Source organism: Gossypium raimondii, chromosome 13, assembly GCF_025698545.1.
Source record: "Gossypium raimondii isolate GPD5lz chromosome 13, ASM2569854v1, whole genome shotgun sequence".
NCBI lineage: Eukaryota > Viridiplantae > Streptophyta > Magnoliopsida > Malvales > Malvaceae > Gossypium > Gossypium raimondii.
Genome location: NC_068577.1, coordinates 13,603,087 through 13,625,648, shown reverse-complemented (window position 1 = coordinate 13,625,648; position 22,562 = coordinate 13,603,087). Strand labels below are relative to the sequence as shown.

The 22,562-nt window shown below is 37.9% G+C and overlaps 3 protein-coding genes across 3 annotated transcripts; 2 read left to right on the top strand and 1 right to left on the bottom strand.

The window, feature by feature from the left end:
- Nucleotides 1-8,297: 8,297 nt before the first annotated feature.
- Nucleotides 8,298-10,099, top strand: LOC105781388 (uncharacterized). Its single transcript, XM_052627012.1, has 2 exons — nucleotides 8,298-8,495; nucleotides 8,618-10,099. Exons 1-2 carry the CDS (start codon nucleotides 8,298-8,300, stop codon nucleotides 10,097-10,099), a joined length of 1,680 nt encoding a protein of 559 aa, XP_052482972.1.
- Nucleotides 10,100-12,382: 2,283 nt separating this feature from the next.
- Nucleotides 12,383-13,287, top strand: LOC128036133 (uncharacterized). The gene is made up of 3 exons (XM_052627011.1): nucleotides 12,383-12,677; nucleotides 12,735-13,107; nucleotides 13,194-13,287. Exons 1-3 carry the CDS (start codon nucleotides 12,383-12,385, stop codon nucleotides 13,285-13,287), a joined length of 762 nt encoding a protein of 253 aa, XP_052482971.1.
- A 6,410-nt stretch (nucleotides 13,288-19,697) lies between these two features.
- On the bottom strand, nucleotides 19,698-21,103 carry LOC105781172 (transcription factor MYB106). Its single transcript, XM_012605726.2, has 3 exons — nucleotides 20,847-21,103; nucleotides 20,609-20,738; nucleotides 19,698-20,548 (listed from the first exon to the last, which is right to left on the bottom strand). Exons 1-3 carry the CDS (start codon nucleotides 20,977-20,979, stop codon nucleotides 19,810-19,812), a joined length of 1,002 nt encoding a protein of 333 aa, XP_012461180.1. The 5' UTR covers nucleotides 20,980-21,103; the 3' UTR covers nucleotides 19,698-19,809.
- Nucleotides 21,104-22,562: the final 1,459 nt, after the last annotated feature.

Below are 22,562 nucleotides of genomic sequence, written 5' to 3'. Positions count from 1 at the left end.
AAAGAAACTTACATTTCATAAATTACGAGAGAGGGGATGAGTGTTGGTGGCACAGACGATCAATGAATGGGCAAAATGAGAACATCAAGTCAAAAATCTATTCCACCCAGCTCATTCATTCAGAAAGGCACCAGATGGTTATCATAAACAATGGTTTGGTAGTGGGTAAGGTTGATAGTCGGTTGGTTCATCATAAATCGGTTTAGCTCCATCGGATTCTCGATTTTTCAATATTAATTTTTAATTTTATTGTAACAAAATATTTTTTTTTATGATTTTTATATATTTTTTCATAATTTTTAAAAAAAATAATTTTAAAAAGAAATTTAAATTATTTTTACTGTTTTAAATATAAAATATTTATTTTCACCCCAACTAAATACAGTGGTACTGTTTGAACCCAAGTTGGAATTGTGTATTGAATCTCAGGCAAATGACCAAAAAAAGCTCTGTTTTTAAAAAAAATTACCGAAATGGACCAATTATTTAATTATTTACCGGAATGGTCCATTTTCCGCGAAATCGCGTCCACGTCAGCGCGATGTCAGGGTACGCGCCAGGAAATCGCGTCCATGTCAGCGCGATTTGCTTACATGGACACAAATCGCGCCTCTAGGACGCGATTTGCTGACGTGGATGAACAGTTTCTCATTTTTAGCTTGGAACACTTTGAAAGGCCATAACTTTTCGCTCGGTTGTTTGATTGAGACGATTTTTTTTATTTCGAATAACTTTTCGAGATCTACGCGCTGACAAACAGCCAAAGGCAGTTTGCCACACTTTTCGTCGAAAAAGATCCCTTTTTGCCCCTAAATTTTGATTTTTTCGGTTTAAAATTAAATTTTGAAACATTCAAATCATTATTTTCGTTATTTATTTGAAGTAAACACCGGATTTTTTTTTACAGAATTGTTGTATTATTTCTTCTGATTTGACACGTGTATGGAATAGGTCCGATAAATCATTAGAACGTAAGTAATATAATTAAGATAATAACTGTATTTTTATAATATATCAATTAATTAGTTTAACTTAGTTGATTAAGATGTTTGCTCTTTTCTCTTAGTACCTTGGTTCGAATCCTGTTGGTAACAATTTTAAATCTTTTTTGAATCAATAGCAATAAGTACAAAAAAAATTCAAATGGCACATCACATTCCTCAACAGTCAACTCTTTTAGCATAGAAAATGAATTCTTATGAAATTTGCTGTGCCATATCCTCTTTGCGTTCCTCAAATGGCAGATTGTGATTTTCTCCAACTTAGGAAAAGCAACCTGCATAATGATAGAAAGTGCTAATTACAATTAGAAATAACTTATATAAAATGTTAGCTCATTGATGCTTAGGCAAAGGCATCGGTAACTCATATAATTAAGACAGTTAGAATCATTGGTCGTTTGAGAAGAACTTAAATGAATTTAATATAAAATTATATTCAGTTGAATTTTCTGTACGTAACTATTAACATATACACACACTACAAATAATGATTTGAATGTTTCAAAATTTAATTTTAAATCGAAAAAATCAACATTTAGGGACAAAAAGGGATCTTTTTCGACGAAAAGTGTGGCAAACCGCCTTCGGCTGTTTGTCAGCCCGTAGATCTCGAAAAGTTATTCGAAATAAAAAAAATTGTCTCAATCGGATAACCGAGCGAAAAGTTATGGCCTTTCAAAGTTTTCCAAGCTAAAAATGAGAAACTGTTCATCCACGTCAGCAAATCGCGTCATAAAGGGCGCGATTTGTGTCCATGTAAGCAAATCGCGCTGATGTGGACGCGAATTCCTGGCACGTACCCTAACATCGCGCTGACATGGACGCGATTTCGCGGAAAATGGACCATTCCGGTAAATAATTAAATAATTGGCCCATTTCGGTAATTTTAAAAAAAAAGGCTTTTTTTAGTCATTTACCCTTGAATCTCATGGACAAGCACCTAACCCAAAACTGTTTTTAGTAATTTTAATGTAGATGAATTAATAATAAATTATTTTTCCAAAACTAGTTTGCATCGGAAAAGAAAAAACAAAACTTTGATCTGGTTCTATAGGATGGATTTTTAGTAAATTTAAATACTTTAACTTTTGAGAAAATCCAACTAAGGAGACCAATATTGATTACCTTAATCCTCTTTTAAACATTTATTTATCACAAAATGTATATAAAAATTAAAATTTATTAATTTTATTGATGTGGCAACTGTAGAGCCCAAATATGCCCGGGCCCAAACAAATAAATGAGCCCGCATGCAGAACCAAAATCCAATACAATGGCCCGAAAATTTAATAACAGGCCCAAAATAATGATAGCCCAACAAGCCCAAAGCATAACCAACTAAGCAAAAACCCTAGCCATTCATTTCAGCGCCGCCGCAGAAGTCTCCGCCTCCAGCAGTTCCCAGGCACCGCACGTCTCGGAATCGACCACCCCACGCGCGCCGTTTGCTCCACTTTCACCTGCGAATACGGACTCAAAGAGTCCGAGGGAGAAAAACAAGCAGAATATATTTATTTTATTTTTTCTTTTCGGCCAACAAAAGGCCATTTAGCCTGTAAAAAGGGGGGGTACGAACAAAGTAATAGAAAAAACATCGAATACAGATTGTTTTTAATTCAAGGTGAATTTTTTTTCGTCTTTATTCTCTTTATTTCGTTTGTTTTGTTTTTTTAAAAAAATATATAACAAAGAAAAGGGGAAGGATCTTACCTTATTCACCGAGGACGCCGTACCGGTGGCCATCTCCGTCGTGATCGAAGCGCTGGCGTGGGCCGAGGGGTGGCGCGAGGACGCTAGGGATAAATCCCTAGCAGAGCACCAAAGATATTTTTTTTATTTTTTTTCCTTCATTCGGTCCCAAATGATTTTAAGAGCAAAAAATTTGTTTTAAATGACATGCAAAACAGCGCCGTTTCGTCCAAGGCCTGACCCGCGTGGTGACCCGACCCGAAGGGAAGGATCCGCGCGCTCTGACGTCACATGGGCTATTTGCGAAATTGGCCCATCTTGTTTGCAGCGCATTTCAATTAAATTTGTTTTGTTTTTATTAGAAATTGGGCCGCGCATTTTATTTTTATTTCAATTTAGCCCATCATTCAGCATGCGTTTACGGAGGAGGAATAATTTCCCTTTTAGTCCCCCATAATTGCGCGCGTGCTCAAGTGGCCCCTTTCTTTTAAAATTTTATTCAAAATTCCCCAATTTACGTTTTTAAGTTCAATTTAACTCATTTTAGCTATTTTTCTTATTTTTTATTTTTAAATATTTATTATTGTTATATTATTTGTTATTATGATTATTATCATTATTTCTATATTCCTATACGCATGGTATTTACATAATTTGTATATATATGCATTTTTTTCATGTAGTACATACGCATATTTTTATATGAAATATATACATTTTTTATATGTATTTTAAACTTTTGAATACTTGCATATCTTTTATATATATGTTTTTATATATTTTTAAAAAAAACTTTTATGTGCTTTGTATTTTATGTATATACTTATACATTTTTTATTTTGTAAATATATACACATATACATTTTTATCTTTATTTTATTTTCATAATTTTCATATACATATATACATATACATGCATTTTATTAGTTTTTGGGGGCTTGATGTATTTCGTTCCTTCTTTTTGTTTGTAAATTTACTTGTATATTGTATTTGTATATATTTGTAAATATTTATCCGTTCATGTTTGAAATTAGGGTACCTGTTCCATGTTTTACCTTAACCCTTTTCAGCATCCATTTTAAAAATATAATTTTGATTTTCTCAAGGAAATTAAATCATCCTGTTTTATAATTTTAAATATTTGGTATTCATAATTCTCGTGAAAGATTGTGTCCTAACTTACTGGATCGCGATTATTTTTCGATGAATTTAGGAAGCCAAGTATTTGTTTTGCAACAAATTCACAAATTTTAAATAAAAGCTTATTCTCGGGAATTCAGAATGTTGGGTCCTAACTTACTGGTCATGACATTTTCTTCTCGAAATAAGATTTTTCAAAAACAAAAGGCAATATTCGGTATTTTGAAGATTTAAAACATTGTGTCCTAACTTACTGGGTGTGGTGTTTTATTTCTTTGAAATAAGAATTGTCTTACTATTTTAATCCATTCATGAAATAAAAAGTTTCCTTTTAAAATCTTTTCAAATTTTCGACACTAAGGCATTTTAAAAAATCAATTTGGTACCAATTTTGGGCGTTACGAGGGTGCTAATCCTTCCTCGCATGTAACCGACTCCGAACTGTTTTCTCAAATTTCGAGACCAAAATTATTTTTAAGGTGGGTGATCACACCTTAATAAAGGATTGGTGGCGACTCGAGCTTTGTTTTTAAAGTCGACAACTAAAATTTTTGTTTTCAAAAAACGGTTTGACGACTTGGCGACTCACTTTGGGACTAGAGAGTCGAGCCATAAACCGATCATATTTGTTTTTGTGTCGAAAATCAAAAGTTTTTAAAATTTTCCTTTGCACTCATTGATATTTTATCATGGAACTTTGGCAACTTTGCATTTGCATTTTGCATTTTACCCTTAAGTGGGAGCGAAACTAGTCCTTCGTGAGGTTTTCACCTCCGTGCGAGATAGTGGACCGCTTAGGAATACATCCGTACCTATGTCTTCGTGAGATTTTCATCTCCGTGCAGCCATAGGAAATGTGTCCCCGAATCGAACTCGATCTGTATGAGCCTATAATGGGTGAGGATCGAGGAATCTGCTGGTTCGGGTACCCTTACTCTAGAAACTAAACCTCATATAGTGAGCTTTAGGAACTTGCCCTAGGTAGAACTATACCGAACCCTAGTAGATTCCTAAATAAGTGTTCTTGTTTGGATTATATTTTTATATGTGATACTAACTTGGGTTTCTTTTGTTTTGATTGCATGACATCATAATTGCATGACATTTCATTATAAAGGCGTTGGTTCATATTCGGTTGCCATATAGAAAGTTTATCATGGGAAATGGCTTTCTTGATAGAGTGGAAGACAATGCGGCTGTCCGGACTTGGTCTGAGAAGATACAGCATGAAAAAGGTGATAGTTTGGCTGTGGGATACGTATCAGAGTTATGGGACTTCACTCGTGTTAGCGTAGCTCAGAACAACTTGCAGGAATTGAAGAATATTTGGGATCAATGGGATAATGAGGTTAGGCAGCTATTCTATTCAAATTATGGGGATTTACCTTATTTACTTGACATGAAGGTAGACAAGCGTCTGTTTCGAGCTCTTGTCCAGTTTTGGAATCCGACCTACAGTTGCTTCACATTCGGAAAGGTTGACCTGGTGCCTACAATAGAGGAGGACACGGCTTTACTTCGGTGTTCGAAGGTACAAGTGGATAGAATTTATTCGAAAGCGGTGAATGTACCAACCTTCTTGAGGAAGTTGATGAGTATAACAGGGATGAGTGAGCAGTGGGTTACAGCTCGGATTAAGCAAAAAGGGGATAGTAGGTGTATTCCTTGGAAAAGCTTGAAGGATCTCATTTTAGCACACCCAGATGCGAGAAAGAAAGTGGACGTCTTTGCTCTAAGTATATATGGTCTAATCTTGTTTCCTAAGATTTTGGGACATGTTGATGAGGCGGTCACTGATTTATTCGACCGGCTTGACAAGGGAGTTACGCCAGTTCCGGTGATTTTGGCAGAAACCTTTAGGTCATTAAATGCATGCCGAAGAACGGGAGAGGGCAGATTTATTGGATGTGCGGAGTTATTACTTGGGTGGTTCCATAGCCACTTTTGGAAGGTTGATAAGGTTTCATATCAGGTCTTCTCTGAAAGTTATTCACCGTTGAAAGAGATAGTGGCTGCATCAAGGAGAGATGATATTCTGAGAGGAGAAATGGATGGCAATCTTTTAGAATCTGCAAGAAGAAGATATCAGTGGAGAGCTCCGTGGTTGCTTCGGATGAGATCCTATATAGGTGTGGCGATTTATTTGGGTTCCGTTGCTCGGGATTTGGGGAGCTGTTGGTTATGCCCCATTGCTAGTGTTAAGACAGTACAGGTCAAGACAGTTTGTGCCTGCCACTCAAGGACTAGCTGAGTGTGAATTCTCATATAAGGATGATGGCTACAAAAGGAAGGCTCGTGAGATGGCCAATTCGTGGAATCAAACTCGCCGAATGAAGAGATTAGCCGTCGGTCCAATGACAACTTCTGAATATAACGAATGGCGTGCTAGGAGGATTAATGACAACATTCTCGGGCCAAGTTCAGAAAATAGTCAGTCGATAGAGGAGCATTTGCGCGTCGTCCCTTCTGAGCTAGAAATCATAAAGCAAGACCTCGAAAGAAAGAATACAGAGTTAGAGAAAAAACTAGAACAAATGGAGGAAGAAAAGGTGAATTTAAAGTTGGACATAGATGTTCAAAAGCAGGAAACTGAAGGCCTGAGAAAAGGGAAGCGCAAAGTCGAGGAGGATCTGAACAGCTTGAAGACAGATTATAAGAGACTACGTCTGTCCGTAAGAACTGCTGGGTTGGGAAAAACCTCAGAGCAGTGGCGTCAAGAGGTTCAAGAAGAAAAAGCCAAGGCTGGCAGATGGGAAGAAAGATTCCAAGAAGCCCAGATGCAAAATAGATCGCTTGAGAAGAGTTTGTTAGAAAATCAAGATGAAAGGGATAAACTAAGGGCTAGAGTGGCCTAACTTGAGAAGATTGTTCATCAATACCGAAATCGTAATTCAGTGGTGGAACTGCAAGCAAGTTTAAGTAGAATTGAGCAAATGAAGAAAACTATAGAAGAACTAGAGGTGGCATTGCAGAACTGTGAAGCCAGGATTGAGTATTTGGAGGCAAACAAAGATCATCAAAGCGAACAGCTTCACTATCTCCAGAATCAGGTCAGAAGCAGGGATCGTGTTATGGGACAAGCCTTGGTTCAGATTCGAGAAGTAGCTGATCACTTATAAACTCTGGCAGTACAAGCTGACACGTTGGGCGTAAAGTATGAATTAGAGTAGACCGGGGACGGGAGTTAGCCTCGTTGCTTCAAAAAATCAAGGTCTTAAGTATTAGGGCGAAGTCGTATTTGTAGTCTATTCTATGTAAAGATATTTGTTTTCTAATAAAGTTTTCCAAGTGGAATTGAATCATAATTAATGCCTTTCCTGCATTCATCTCATGCATCGCATCATATGCATTCAAAACTTTAAATTGATCCTAATTAATTAAAATTATTGCTCAGTTAACCTGGAAACCAACCAACCAATCAAACACCGATATGGCACTCGAGCAAAGACAAAAGATATGGATCAGAGATTAGAAAAGCTTGAACAACACCAGAAAGAGATGCAAGACCGGCTTCAGTTACAAATGCAGGAACGGTTAGACAAGATGAAGCAAGAAATGTCTGAGAAGATACGGGAATCTCAAGAGGATATAGTGGCAAAGCTAACCCGACTGATAACCAAGGGAGGTGACAAAGGAAAGGGCCCCATGGCAGATGTCGATGAGGGAAATGATGATGAACTTTTCTATCCTCCAGGTTTCACCCCTCCACATGAGCGAGCTCAAGCTGAATACCCGCGCAAATCTACTGTCACCATCATGCCTCAGCAATTTCGAGTTGGTATTTCGAACCTCCAAACTGGGCTAGGTTTTAATCCCAAAAACAATCCTATTAACTCTGCCATCCCTGACTTTGATGAAGTGGTTGAGAAGGAAAGAGTGAAGGAAGAGTTACCGAAGCAGTTGGAAGAAAGATGGAGGTGGCTCGAAGAGAAGTTCAAGGCGATAAAGGTTGCTGAGAGTTATCGAGGCATTGACGCGAAAGAGCTGAGTTTAGTGCCAGATTTAGTACTCCCTCATAAATTTAAGATGCCAGAATTTGAAAAGTACAATGGGACAAGCTGCCCAGCAGCTCACATCACCATGTTCTGCAGGCGAATGACGGGTTATGTTAACAACGACCAACTTTTGATACACTGTTTCCAAGACAGCCTTACTGGGGCAGCATCCAAGTGGTACAATCAGTTGAGTCGTGCCACGATTGGATCATGGAGGGACTGGGCACAATCGTTCATGAAACAATATAGTCATGTGACTGACATGGCTCCTGACAGAATCACCCTTTAGAACATGGAGAAAAAGCCAAGTGAAAGCTTCAGGCAGTACGCACAGAGATGGAGGGAGGTCGCAGTCCAAGTTCAGCCACCGCTCCCGGAAAAGGAAATGACCATGTTGTTCATTAACACCCTTAAGGCACCGTTCATTACACATATGTTAGGAAGTGCCACAAAAAGCTTTCCTGACATAGTCATGAATGGCGAGATGATTGAGAACGCCATCAGGAGTGGGAAGATCGATGCTGGAGAGAGTAACAGAAGATCAGCCTCGAGGAGGAAGGAGAGTGAGGTGAACAACACGAGCATGTACAACAAGGGCTACTCGAAGTCAGTAACAGTGAGTCAGCCAGGAAAGACGGCTGCCAATCAGCAAAGCTCGTCGAGACAGGAGGTCGGTACAAGGCGAAATACGGAGAGGCCCCAATTCACGTTAATTCCTATGTCATACAGGGAACTATACCGAAATTATTCGACGCACGCGTAGTTTCCCCATTCTATCTGAAGCCCTTATAGCCCCCGTACCCCAAATGGTACGACGCAAATGCACAGTGCGACTATCATGCGGGAATCACGGGGCATTCCATAGAAAACTATACTGCCTTCAAGAAGGTGGTTGAAAGGCTCATTAGTATGGGTGTCGTTAAATTTGATGAAGCCACCAAAGCAGAAAATCCATTACCGAATCACACTGATGGTGGGGTAAATATGGTGGGTGAAGACAGAAGAATCAAGGCAAACATTGCGGATGTAAAAACTCCTTTGAGATGGGTCTGGAAGGAGATGGTGAAAAGGGGACTAATCGTCTTAGAAGAAAGTTGTGAAAAGAGGGAGAACTACTGCGAGTTCCACCATGAAGTGGGGCATGAAATCCAAGAGTGTACGGAGTTCAGAGCCTTGGTACAGGGTATGATGGATAATAAGGAGGTGGAATTTTGTGAAGGAATTCAGAGGGAGAATCATGTATGCACGTCAGAGTTGGCGTTGGGAGTCCCGGAGGCTAATCGTCCTGTGGTCATCATTTCGCGACCTCAGAACAGTGAGGTTGGGGCACGAATAACACCAAAGGTTATCATTCAAAAACCGGCCGTGTTTACTTACAAGGATAACAGGAGGGTTCCTTGGAATTACAATTGTAATGTGACAATCCCGGGGAAGGAGGACGTGATTAATAAAGAGGACCATGATGAAGGAGGGCATGACAAACAGGTGAAGGCTCGAGTAGAGCCAATAAGAGAAGAAACTTCGATTGGGAAGAAGAAGAAGACGGTCGAACCTGAATTGTTGGTCAATGAACCAATCAAGGAGGAGGAAGCTAGAGAGTTCTTGAAGTTCATCAAGCATAGCGAGTACAGCGTTGTGGATCAGCTACACAAACAACCAGCTCGCATATCTGTGCTAGCTTTACTCCTGAACTCGGAGGGACATCGAAATGCATTACTGAAGGTGCTAAATGAAACTTACGTGGCCGACGATATCTCTGTTAACAAGTTAGATCGACTGGTCGGCAATATAAGCGCTGATAACTTCATCTCTTTCAGCGATGACGAAATACCACCTGGGGGTATGGGATCTACTAGAGCTTTACACATCACTGCAAGGTGTAAAGGATGCATATTACCGGGGGTTCTGGTAGACAATGGATCGGCATTAAATGTATTGCCCCTATCCACGCTCAACAGGCTACCTGTGGATAGTTCGCATATGAAGTCGTGTCAGAACGTGGTTCGAGCATTTGATGGTACTGAGAGTGGGGTCATGGGAAGAATTGACATTCCCCTATTAATTGGCCCAACTATTTATGAGGTGGACTTCTTAGTTATGGACATCAAGCCTTCTTACAGTTTCCTATTAGGAAGGCCATGGATTCATTCAGCAGGTGCGGTACCGTTATCGTTACATCAAAAATTGAAGCTGGTATCAGAAGGCAGGGTTGTGACGATAGACGCTGAAGAAGATATCATTGCATCTGTGACCAACGATGCGCCTTATCTATAAACGAGCGATGATGCAATCGAGTGCTCTTTCCATTCCTTGGAATTTGTAAATGCAACATTCATCCTTGAGGGGAGCAAGATCCCGATGCCGAGAATATCAAAGACCACAAGGATGGGTCTGCAACTGACAGTAGGAAAGGGAGCTTTGCCGAGAAAAGGATTGGGGAAGTATCTTGAGGCGAGTTGAGGCTCCAGATTGAAAGACAAGCGAGGACCGTTTGGCTTAGGATACAAGCGGATGCTAAGCGAAGAGGATAGAGCAGGAAAAGAAACAAATGAGAAGAAGGGCTCGTTTGACCGGGGATGAAGTTGAATGGGAACCCATGACTTTTCCTCACCTATCCAAAACCTTTGTATCGGGAGGATTTGTCTATCCAGAAATGCTAGGGGTCAGAAGTATTAACACGGAGCTAGGGAGTATTCATGCCGTGTATGAAGGAGCGACACGAGGAAGAGCTTTGCGAGATATTCGTCCTTACGAGTCGAAAGGGAGCTAAACAACTGGACTGCAGAAGAAATACCTGTAGTTTTTAGGATTTCCTCAGAGTAATGTCCAAAACACCCTTATTGCTTTTTAGCCTAGAAGTGATAAGGATTCTTTTGTGAAATAGGCTCATGTCCAGAAAATCGTTATTTTAATAAAGTTCATGTTTGCAAACATTTTGGAGTAAATCTTTCTTTCATAAGAGCGCTTATTTTAAGTTTCTCTTAAACTACACTTGCATTTCATTCATGACCATATTGCACCAAACAAATTCTAATTCATATTGTTTTCATACTTATAACAGTCCCATGATATCGTTGATGCTAATGTCACTCTTACAAATTTAGAGTCTCCTTTGAGCGAAACATGTGTTTAGAGGATCGCATGATTTTGAAGACAACGAAGACGTGGTTTGTCTCGACTTGTCAAAGATGGTAGAAAGGGTGAGAAACAAATCCTACCTCACAGGGAATCAATAGAAGTCGTGAGCTTAGAGGAGGGTAAAGAGGTGAAGATCAGATCAGATATCTCTGCAAAGACAAGACAGGACCTTGTTGAATTACTCCGAGAGTTCAAGGACGTGTTTGCATGGTCATACCAGGATATGCCAGGGTTGAGTACCGACATGGTAGTCCATCGTCTCCCTATAAGAGAAGATTGCAAGCCAGTGCAGCAAAAACTCAGAAGGATGAGGCCTGATATCGTGTTGAAGATAAAGGAGGAGGTCCAAAAGCAGTTTGATGCCGGATTTCTGCAAGAAGTCAGGTATTCTGAGTGGGTGGCCAACATCGTACCAGTTCCAAAGAAAGATGGAAAGGTACGAATGTGTGTGGATTATCGGGATTTGAATAAGGCTAGTCTGAAAGACAACTTCCCATTACCCCACATCGACACATTGGTAGACAATACGGCAGTCTATTCATTATTTTCCTTCATGGATGGTTTTTCGGGGTACAATCAGATAAAGATGCATCCTGAGGACATGAGAAATACTACATTCATCACGTTATGGGGGACGTTCTGCTATAAAGTGATGCCGTTTGGATTAAAGAATGCAGGAGCGACATACCAAAGAGCCATGGTAGCCTTGTTCCATGACATGATGCACAGGGAAATCGAGGTTTACGTTGATGATATGACCACGAAATCTAGAACGGAGGGCGAACATGTGCGGGTCTTGAGAAAGTTATTCTTAAGATTGAGAAAGTTCCAGCTCAAGCTTAATCCAGCAAAGTGCACTTTGGGGCGTGTCGGAAAGTTGCTAGGCTTCATAGTCAGTGAAAAGGGAATCGAGATTGACCCAGACAAAGTCAAGGCAATACGAGATTTACCTCCACCTCGCACTCAGAAAGAAGTTCGAGGTTTCCTCGGAAGACTGAATTACATCGCTAGGTTTATTTCACAATTTATTTCACAACTGACTGAGAAATGTGACCCTATATTTCGTCTTCTGAAGAAACATAATCCTGGTACTTGGGATGAGGAATGCGAAGAAGCTTTTAACAAGGTGAAGCAGTATTTGTCTAATACTCCAGTGCTGTCACCACCTAACCCGGATAAGCCTCTGATATTGTATCTAACGGTATTCGACAATTCTATGGGGTGTGTGTTAGGTCAACATGATGAAACGGGAGGAAAGAAAGGCGATATATTATCTCAAAGAAGAAATTCACCGACCGTGAAATGAGGTATTCGCCTATTGAGAAATTATCTTGCTTTGATTTGGACAACCGAAGATTAAGGCGACATGTTATACTATACGACTTGGTGATCTCAAAGTTAGACCCGTTAAAGTATATGATGGAGTCAACTGCTTTGAATGGGAGAATGGCCAGATGGCAGATCTTACTGTCTAAATTTGATATTGTCTATGTGAGCCAAAAGGCTGTGAAAGGGAGTGCAATTGCTGACTTTCTAGCTAGTAGAGCTCTGGAGGACTACGAGCCGTTGAGTTTTGATTTCCCAAATGAGGACCTAATGTGTGTAGCCGCTACTGAAGAAAGTCCCCAAGAAGGTCACAGTTGGAAGCTAAACTTTGATGGAGCCTCGAACGCTGTAGGCAATGGAATTGGGGCAGTCCTGGTGTCCCCAAATGGTGATCATTATCCTTTCACTTGCAAATTGGATTTTGATTGTACAAATAACATGGCAGAATATGAAGCATGCGTCATGGGTATTCGTGCTGCTATAGAGCGAGGAATCAAAGTGCTAAAGGTCTATGGAGATTCAGCATTGGTGATATATCAGCTCAGGGGTGAATGGGAAACGAGAGATCCCAAATTAATCAGTTATCGAAAGTTGGTCCTCGAATTGATTAAGGAGTTTGAGGACATCACTTTTTGCTATCTCCCACGAGAAGAGAACCAGATGGCTGATGCACTAGCTACCTTAGCTTCCATGATCAAACTGAACAGACATGGGGATATGAAACCAATCCAAATGAGTATCTATGAAAACCCGGCTCATTGTTACAATATTGAAGAAGGGGAAATCGATGATAGTCCTTGGTATCAAGATATATTACGGTATGTAAAAAATCGTGAGTATCCTGGCCAGGCAACGGAGAATGAAAAGAGAACTCTGAGAAGACTAGCCATTGATTACGTCTTAGATGGGGAGATCTTGTACAAGAGGGGAAAAGATCAGGTACTGCTAAGATGTGTGGACGCCGTAGAAGCAAAGAAAATTCTAGAAGAAGTCCATGAGGGCATCTGCGGAACGCATGCCAGCGGGTTCACAATGGCTAGGCAGGTTATGAGATTCGGGTACTACTGGTCTACCATGGAAGGGGATTGCATCAATTATTCCAAGAAGTGCCATAAATGTCAAATCTATGGTGATAAAATGCATGCACCTCCTTCACCTCCTCATGTCATGGCTTCTCCATGGCCTTTCTCCATGTGGGGTATGGATGTTATCGGGCCAATATCGCCGAAGGCTTCAAATGGCCATCGTTTCATATTCGTGGTTATTGACTACTTCACCAAATGGGTAGAAGCGCCCGTATGCTAATGTTACAAAGTCATCAACAAGAAGTTCTTGAAAAGGGAGATCATATGTCGGTATGGAATGCCCGAAAGAATCATATCCGACAATGCGTTGAACTTGAATAATGACTCCATAGCGAAGTCGTAGTCAATTCAAGATCGACATCACAATTAAATCGCCAGATCGCCCAAAAATGAATGGTACGATGGAAGCGGCCAATAAAAATATAAAGAAGATTGTAGGGAAGATGACGGAGACTTACAGGGACTGGCATGAGAAGTTACCGTTTGCCCTCCTTGCTTATCGAACGTCAATCAGGACCTCCACCGGGGCAACGCCTTTCTCCTTAGTTTATGGCATGGAGGCAGTTTTGCCCATCGAAGTTGAAATCCCTTCTCTCCGGGTTTTGACCGAGCTACATTTGGATGAAGCAGAATGGGTTCAGTCTCGATACGACCAGTTGAACTTGGTAGAGGGAAAAAGGCTAAAGGCTATTCAGCACGGTCGATGTACCAGAAAAGAATGATGCGAGCCTACAACAAGAAAGTCCGACCCAGAGAATTTCATGAGGGGGACCTGGTATTGAGAAAAATTCTTCCTCTACAAAAGGATTTTAGGGGGAAATGGATGCCGAATTGGGAGGGTCCTTATGTTGTAAAAAAGGCCTTTTCTGGAGGAGCCCTGATCCTGGCTGAAATGGATGGAAGAACATTGCCTAATCCAGTAAATTCAGATTCAGTCAAGAGATACTTTACTTGAAGAAGGGAAGGAACCAAGGTGAAAACCCGCAAAGGGCACTTTGATTCCAAAAAAAAAAGAGAACAATGGAGAGGCTAGGGTGAAAACCCGCAAAGGGCACCTTAAGACCAAAGGGGATTTGAGTTGAAAACCCGAAAAGGGCGGCTCAAGTTTTGATTGGCACGTGGTAGTCTTGCTATACCTAAATCAGCAGAAAGGAATAGACGACATCTTGGGGCATCAATAAACTACTGTGAATCTCCTAAACATGTGTTGAATTCAAAAGGGTCTTCGAAAGCTGTATAGAGAAATTCAAGCAGAGATATCTGGGGCACATGTTCATAGCATTTGTATTGAATTCGTTGTTAAATTATGTCATTTTTTTTTCAATATAAATGTCCCCAGACAATTCCTCTATCATTGACAATCCATCGCAAGCTATGCTCCCAAATTGATTTTGTTTTATTCATCGTTATGATCTTCTCGCAAACATGTTGCATTAGAATGACGATTAATGGACTAGTAAAACTTTCACAAGGGAAGTTTTTCATATTACTCTAGAAATCTTTAAACAGCTTAGGAACCTGAAACATGACTGTTGTTTAGACCTTCACCGGGTTAAAAGGTCAGAGATATCTAGGAGTCAGGAGTCGAGATTAAACTTTTCAAGTTTTGATGAAGCGCTGTTGTCACAAAGGAAGCCTTAATGAGCAATAATGACTTTAAACATTCAATATTCATTTTTCATGACATAACATCCAAATGTCATTCATTCACGCCTAGTTAGGAGCATTTGATTCATTCTGATCGTAACATCCTAATCATTAGGCATAATTAGGCTCATAAAGTGAATCATACAGGTCATGTTTCACAGAAAGCAAAATGGTGAAATCGTAAAGCCTTGTCTCCCTGTGCAACAGTGGAGCAGGTTGAAAAGATAACAGATCTTATCTTCCCATACTGGTGGCGAAGCAGATCGAAAGAAAGCAGATCTTGACTTCATGAACTGGCGTGAAGTAGATCAGAGATATCAGATCTTGCCTTCCCATACTGGTGGCGAAGCAGATCAAAGAAAGCAGATCTTGTCTTCATGTACTGGCGTGAAGTAGATCAGAGATACCAGATCTTATCTTCCCATACTAGTGGTGAAGCAGATCGAAAGAAAACAGATCTTGACTTCATGTACTGGCGTGAAGTAGATCAGAGATTACAGATCTTACCTCCCTAAGCAGTAGTGGAGCAGATCGAAGATGGCAGATTTTACCTCCCTGAAGTTGCAGTGGAGTATATTGAAGCCAGCAATTCTATCTCCCCATACTGGTGGTGGAGTAGATCGAAGAAAGAATATCTTGTCTTCATGTACTGGCGTGAAGTATATCCAAGAAAGCAGGTCTTGTCTTCCCACACCGGTGGTGAAGTAGATCGAAGATACAAGTCTTATCTCCCTGAAGTTGCAGTGGAACAGACAAAAGTAACCAATCCTATCTCCTTGAAGTTGCAATGGAGTGGATTAAAACTGCAGATCTCATCTCTCTGAAGTTGCAGTAGAGCAGATCACATCAGATTTACCCTTAAGTTGTAACAGAACAAGTTGAAGCTATAAGTCTTATCTCCCTGAAATTGCAGTGGAGCAGATTAAAGATAGCAGATTTTGTTCTTTTGAGAAGTTACAACATATGAATCCTATCTCCCCGACATTCCAGTGGGGTAGATTGGAGCACCAGTTCCTATACCTCTGAAGATACAGTAGGAAGGAACGGGGCTATTTGAAGTAGAGAAGCACTGAAGAAGTCAGGACAGTAAAGCCGGGCACAATTGGGCTTTTAGTCTTTGCTCTATTCCCGTTACACGACAACGAGCAAAGAGGGGCAGCTGTAGAGCCCAAATATGCCCGGGCCCAAACAAATAAATGAGCCCGCATGCAGAACCAAAATCCAATACAATGGCCCGAAAATTTAATAACAGGCCCAAAATAATGATAGCCCAACAAGCCCAAAGCATAACCAACTAAGCAGAAACCCTAGCCATTCGTTTCAGCGCCGCCGCAGAAGTCTCCGCCTCCAGCAGTTCCCAGGCACCGCACGTCTCGGAATCGACCACCCCACGCGCGCCGTTTGCTCCACTTTCACCTGCGAATACGGACTCAAAGAGTCCGGGGGAGAAAAACAAGCAGAATATATTTATTTTATTTTTTCTTTTCGGCCTATAAAAGGCCATTTAGTCTATAAAAAGGGGGGGTATGAACAAAGTAATAGAAAAAACATCGAATACAGATTGTTTTTAATTCAAGGTGAATTTTTTTTCGTCTTTATTCTCTTTATTTCGTTTGTTCTGTTTTTTTTTAAAAAAAAATATAACAAAGAAAAGGGGAAGGATCTTACCTTATTCACCGAGGACGCCGTACCGGTGGCCATCTCCGTCGTGATCGAAGCGCCGGCGTGGGCCGAGGGGTGGCGCGAGGACGCTAGGGATGAATCCCTAGCAGAGCACCAAAGATATTTTTTTTATTTTTTTTCCTTCATTCGGTCCCAAATGATTTTAAGAGCAAAAAATTTGTTTTAAATAACATGCAAAAGCAGGCGCCGTTTAGTCGAGGGCTCGACCATGCGGTGACCCGACCCGAAGGGGAGGATCCGCGCGCTCTGACGTCACATGGGCTATTTGCGAAATTGGCCCCTCTTGTTTGCAGCGCATTTCAATTAAATTTGTTTTGTTTTTATTAGAAATTGGGCCGCGCATTTTATTTTTATTTCAATTTAGCCCACTGCTGCGCAGCGTTTCTGGAGGGAGGGAATAATTTCCCTTTTAGTCCCCCATAATTACGAGCGTGCTCAAGTGGCCCCTTTCTTTTAAAATTTTATTCAAAATTCCCCAATTTACGTTTTTAAGTTCAATTTAACTCATTTTAGCTATTTTTCTTATTTTTTATTTTTAAATATTTATTACTGTTATATTATTTGTTATTATGATTATTATCATTATTTCTATATTCCTATACGCATGGTATTTACATAATTTGTATATATATGCATTTTTTTTCATGTAGTACATACGCATATTTTTATATGAAATATATACATTTTTTTATATGTATTTTTTTTTCAAACTTTTGAATACTTGCATATCTTTTATATATATGTTTTATATATTTTTTAAAAAAACTTTTATGTGCTTTGTATTTTATGTATATACTTATACATTTTTTATTTTGTAAATATATACACATATACATTTTTTATCTTTATTTTATTTTCATAATTTTCATATACATATATACATATACATGCATTTTATTAGTTTTTTGGGGCTTGATGTATTTCGTTCCTTCTTTTTGTTTGTAAATTTACTTGTATATTGTATTTGTATATATTTGTAAATATTTATCTGTTCATGTTTGAAATTAGGTTTTGTTCCATGTTTTACCTTAACCCTTTTCAGCATCCATTTTAAAAATATAATTTTGATTTTCTCAAGGAAATTAAATCATCCTGTTTTATAATTTTAAATATTTGGTATTCATAATTCTCGTGAAAGATTGTGTCCTAACTTACTGGATCGCGATTATTTTTCGATGAATTTAGGAAGCCAAGTATTTGTTTTGCAACAAATTCACAAATTTTAAATAAAAGCTTATTCTCGGGAATTCAGAATGTTGGGTCCTAACTTACTGGTCATGACATTTTCTTCTCGAAATAAGATTTTTCAAAAACAAAAGGCAATATTCGGGTATTTTGAAGATTTAAAAACATTGTGTCCTAACTTACTAGGTGTGGTGTTTTATTTCTTTGAAATAAGAATTGTCTTATTATTTTAATCCATTCATGAAATAAAAAGTTTCATTTTAAAATCTTTTCAAATTTTCGACACTAAGGCATTTTAAAAAATCAATTTGGTACCAATTTTGGGCGTTACGAGGGTGCTAATCCTTCCTCGTGCGTAACCGACTCCCGAACCTGTTTTCTCAAATTTCGCAGACCAAAATTATTTTTAAGGTGGGCCGATCACACCTTAATAAAGGATCGGTGGCGACTCCAGTTTTGTTTTTTAAAGTCGACAACTAAAATTTTTGTTTTAAAAAAAAACGGTTTCGACAGCAACAATTAATTAAATTTTAAAAATTTGAAAGTTAATAGACGTTAATTTTTCTATTTATTTTAAGGTGATTTGACAAACAATACAAGTTTAAGGAGTAAAAGAGACAAAAATTTAAATGGAGGATTAAAATGACTTTTTTATTTATAAAGTTGGAGGGCCAAATAAATCATAACACCCTTTTAATTTTATAGTAACTTTGGTTTTACTAGGATTATGATATTTGAGTATTATTCATTCTTTTCTTATTCAATTGATATTTGCTTATTTTCTGTTTTATGGATTCTTAATATTGTTTCAAATAGGATCCCTTGTTCAATATTTAAGATAATAAATAATTAATTAAAACAACTAGATTCCATAACTATCTCTTTGTTCTAATAATTAATAACAAGTTAACATAACTCAACTACATACAGGCAGTTAAGTTGTGTTATGAGAATGATTAATTTAAACTAAATAAACCATATAGCTAAGTTAGTTAGGGTCTAAGTTTTCTAATTCAAAAGGTTATTGGTAAACTAAATTATAGAAGCCTTTCTTAAAGTTGTTTAATTGGCAAGTTATTCTCATAATAAATTTACAATTTAAGAAAAGATTTGTAATTTGAAATTGTAAAAAAATGTCACCAAAGAAATTTGTATCCTTCTTATTTCGAATTGATGTTATTTTAATTGTTATTTTCGAAACAATTAAAACCCACTTTAATTTATTTTCCTCACAGATTATTTTAATTTGTTTTACTCAATCTCTGGGATTTGACCATACTTTCCTATCTGCAAGTCTATTTAGTTTATTATATACTCTGATGAATCCCAGTACTCAACCTGACGTCACACCTCAGGTTTCTTCTTCTTTCAAAGTGATGCTATTTTGCATTATCTTTTCTTTTGTTTACAGTTATTTTATTATTTTCTGAACAATTAAAACCTACTCTAATTGATTAATTTCTTCACAGAGTACTTATTCGCACGTACATTATGTTTATTGTTAGGAAATTCAATTCAATGGATTTGACGCCATCACTCATTAATAATATTGGTTGGATTCAATTTGGATTTTTTTTGAAAAAACTGTATAGTATTATGATTTTAAAAAGGTTAGGTTGAAATAAAATCATGATTCTTTAACCAAATTGTTTTGAAATGAAATTTAAGGGTTTGGGTAAGTTGGATAATATTAAAAAATTTAAAGCATTTTTTAGAATTTTAAGTTTATTAAGAATTAAAAGCAACATAATTTTCTGAAGATTTGTTAAATATCTTTTGGTTGTTTTAATTATTTTGGGAAAAAGAGATTGACTCTAATTATTATTGAAATTTAAAAGTTCAACATTTTATCAAGAGGCCAAACTAACCCACATGATTATTGGCTATTCAACCTTCAACATTGCAGCCATGATTGATCAGTTAACTTACCAAATTAAGGATGTTATTCCAGTAATTCCTAGTCTCCTCTAAACTACTACTACTACTACTACTACTACTACTATTACCATAGCTTGTTTCGTTCAAGTTTTCAGCTGGCGCCGCCATTGATGAACACTGCTGATGATCCCCAGATTCCCAAACCATCATATCCGAATAATCTTCCATGTTCATGTTCTCTACTGCCCTGTATGAAGAATCTTGACGAAACCATGCACCCATTTCATGCAACTCCATGGAGTTGTCATTGATTAATCCATTAGCCAACGTGTTGGTGTTCTCCACGAAGTTCAACGTTGACGTCGGAGACTGGAGGTTGTCAGTAGTATTATTGAAAGTGAACAATCCGGTCACTAAACCTTGCCAAGCTTTGAGCACATCGAGGCATTGTGGCCTAGTCGCCGGCGGAGTCATGACAGGATTGCTAGTGTGCTGTGGAGCCGAGGAAGAAGAAGAAGAGGAAGAGGAGAAGCGAACGAGTTTCGACTCTCTAACCAGCCTGGCTTCGGCTTCTAACCGAGCACTCTCCCATTGAGCCATATGGCTGAGGGTAGCTGCATCCTTGGGGTTACCGGTTGCGGACCCGAGGGCATTAGTTTTAGGCTTGTGGGTCACGGGATCGATCCCCATCTTGTTCAATCTTTTCTTTAGATGTGTATTCCAGTAGTTCTTAATCTCATTGTCTGTTCTTTTTGGTAAATGAGCAGCGATACCCGACCACCTATATACATATACGGTCAGTGTATATCAATCAAATATAAATTAAGAAAACAAAAATCACCTGTTTCCGAGGAGGGCATGGAGTTGAATGATGGTCTGCTCTTCTTGTAAACTGAATTTTCCTCTTTTGATATCAGGTCTTAAGTAGTTAATCCACCTAAGTCTGCAACTCTTGCCACATCTTTGAAGCCCTATATTGTTTTTATTATTATATCAAAAGAAAATGTGAACAGTAAGTAAAATGAGTGATTTGTGATAAAAAATGGGAAAATGAATAATAATATTAATATTATTCTGACCAGCTTTTGCAGGCAAAGCACGCCAGCTTCCATGGCCATGTTGCTCAATGTAAGCCAAGAGCTTTTGATCTTCTTCGGGAGTCCATGGCCCTTTCTTCAACCCCACCTTATCACAGCATGGAGACCGTCCCATTTCGTTGGTAATTATTTAGACAAAAAAACAAACCCTCCTTTTTATTTTTTAGAAACAAGACAATGAAAGAGAGCGTTGAAAGCAAGGGAAAATATTAATGTTGGAAAAGATAGTTAAACTTAAAGTTAGAAAATATGAATGCAATATATATAGGGCATACTGGATGGTGTAATAAATATGGTAAAGTCTAATTGATCATTATAGCCCTTCATTACAAATCAATTGATTGGATTATATTAATTATGGAAATTTTGGTTTAACATCTGCATATTAATTAAAGTGATTATAAGCAAACAATAAAAGATCAAATTTTAAACCCTATATATTGCTATCCTCCCTTGTCATATGTAGCAAAGAAACTTTATTCTTTTAGCTTAGTATGTCATTCTTCTATTATTGATTGAGTGAACAAGTTGGGTTCAATCTTTTACGGCTTTAAATTAAAAATATAAATAGTTAACCACTATTCGACATGATTGATAAAATTAATTTGATTACCATTGGTACATAAATGTCAATGGAACATGTGGATTTCCATTTTCTTTAAATAAAAATTGCCCCAAGTTAATAGTTTCTATTGTACAAATATTCTTAATGCAGTGAACTTAAAATATCCCGATGATGTATCGGACACTATTTAACAAGATACAACTTGTGATGCTTTTTAACAATTGAGTAGATATAATTTTACTTATTTTCACTAAAAAAGATTGCGTCATCATATCATATGTTTTCCAACTATAATTTAAATTTTAGATATCTCGTCAAATATTTTAATTGAATTTTAAAATATCTTTATTGTATCAATTAAATCCTTTGGTTAGCATTGTAATTATGTGGAGCATTAAATTCTAGCACAAAGACGAGGTGGAAAGTATTTAAAATTTTGAATTAAATCTTAAACACACATGTATTATTGCATGAACAATTTATATTTAACGTGTTAAAAAGAATGGACAATGCCATTAAATTTAGGAAGACCATTTTTAAAAAAATATGTTATCAATGCAATAGATAAGCATATGTTTAAAACTAGATCCATGTGTTCTGCTCAAAGTCAAATTTAAGCTAGATTGATGGAAGGACATGATTGGAGATGGCACCAAGGGGCAGGCAAGTACCTTACCTCTCACCCTGTATCATCAACCCCAAATGGTAAAATTATAGTTAAATCCCATAAAAATAGTAAAATTGTAAGTTAATATGATGGTAGAATTACATATTGATCGCAAAAATTTATAATTCAATTTTGTCACCTCCTAAAATTTATTCTAGCTTCACCTCTAAACATTATTGATATAATATTGATAATTTGATGACTCAATTAACATATTTTGAAGTTTGAGGATAAATTTGGATTTGACCTTATGCTTAAAATTTAAACTACATGTTAACGATAAATTCAGTTTAACATTTAATACCTAAATTAGTGGTTAGGTCGACAAAAAAATATGGTCAAGGGTGGCACTAGGGTGCAAGTAGGGCCTTGCTCGCTCCCCTTAGAAAGGTAAAAATTCCATTAGATCCTTTCAAGAATTGTAAAATTGTAAGTTAATATGATGGTAAAGTTTTACCCCCAATTT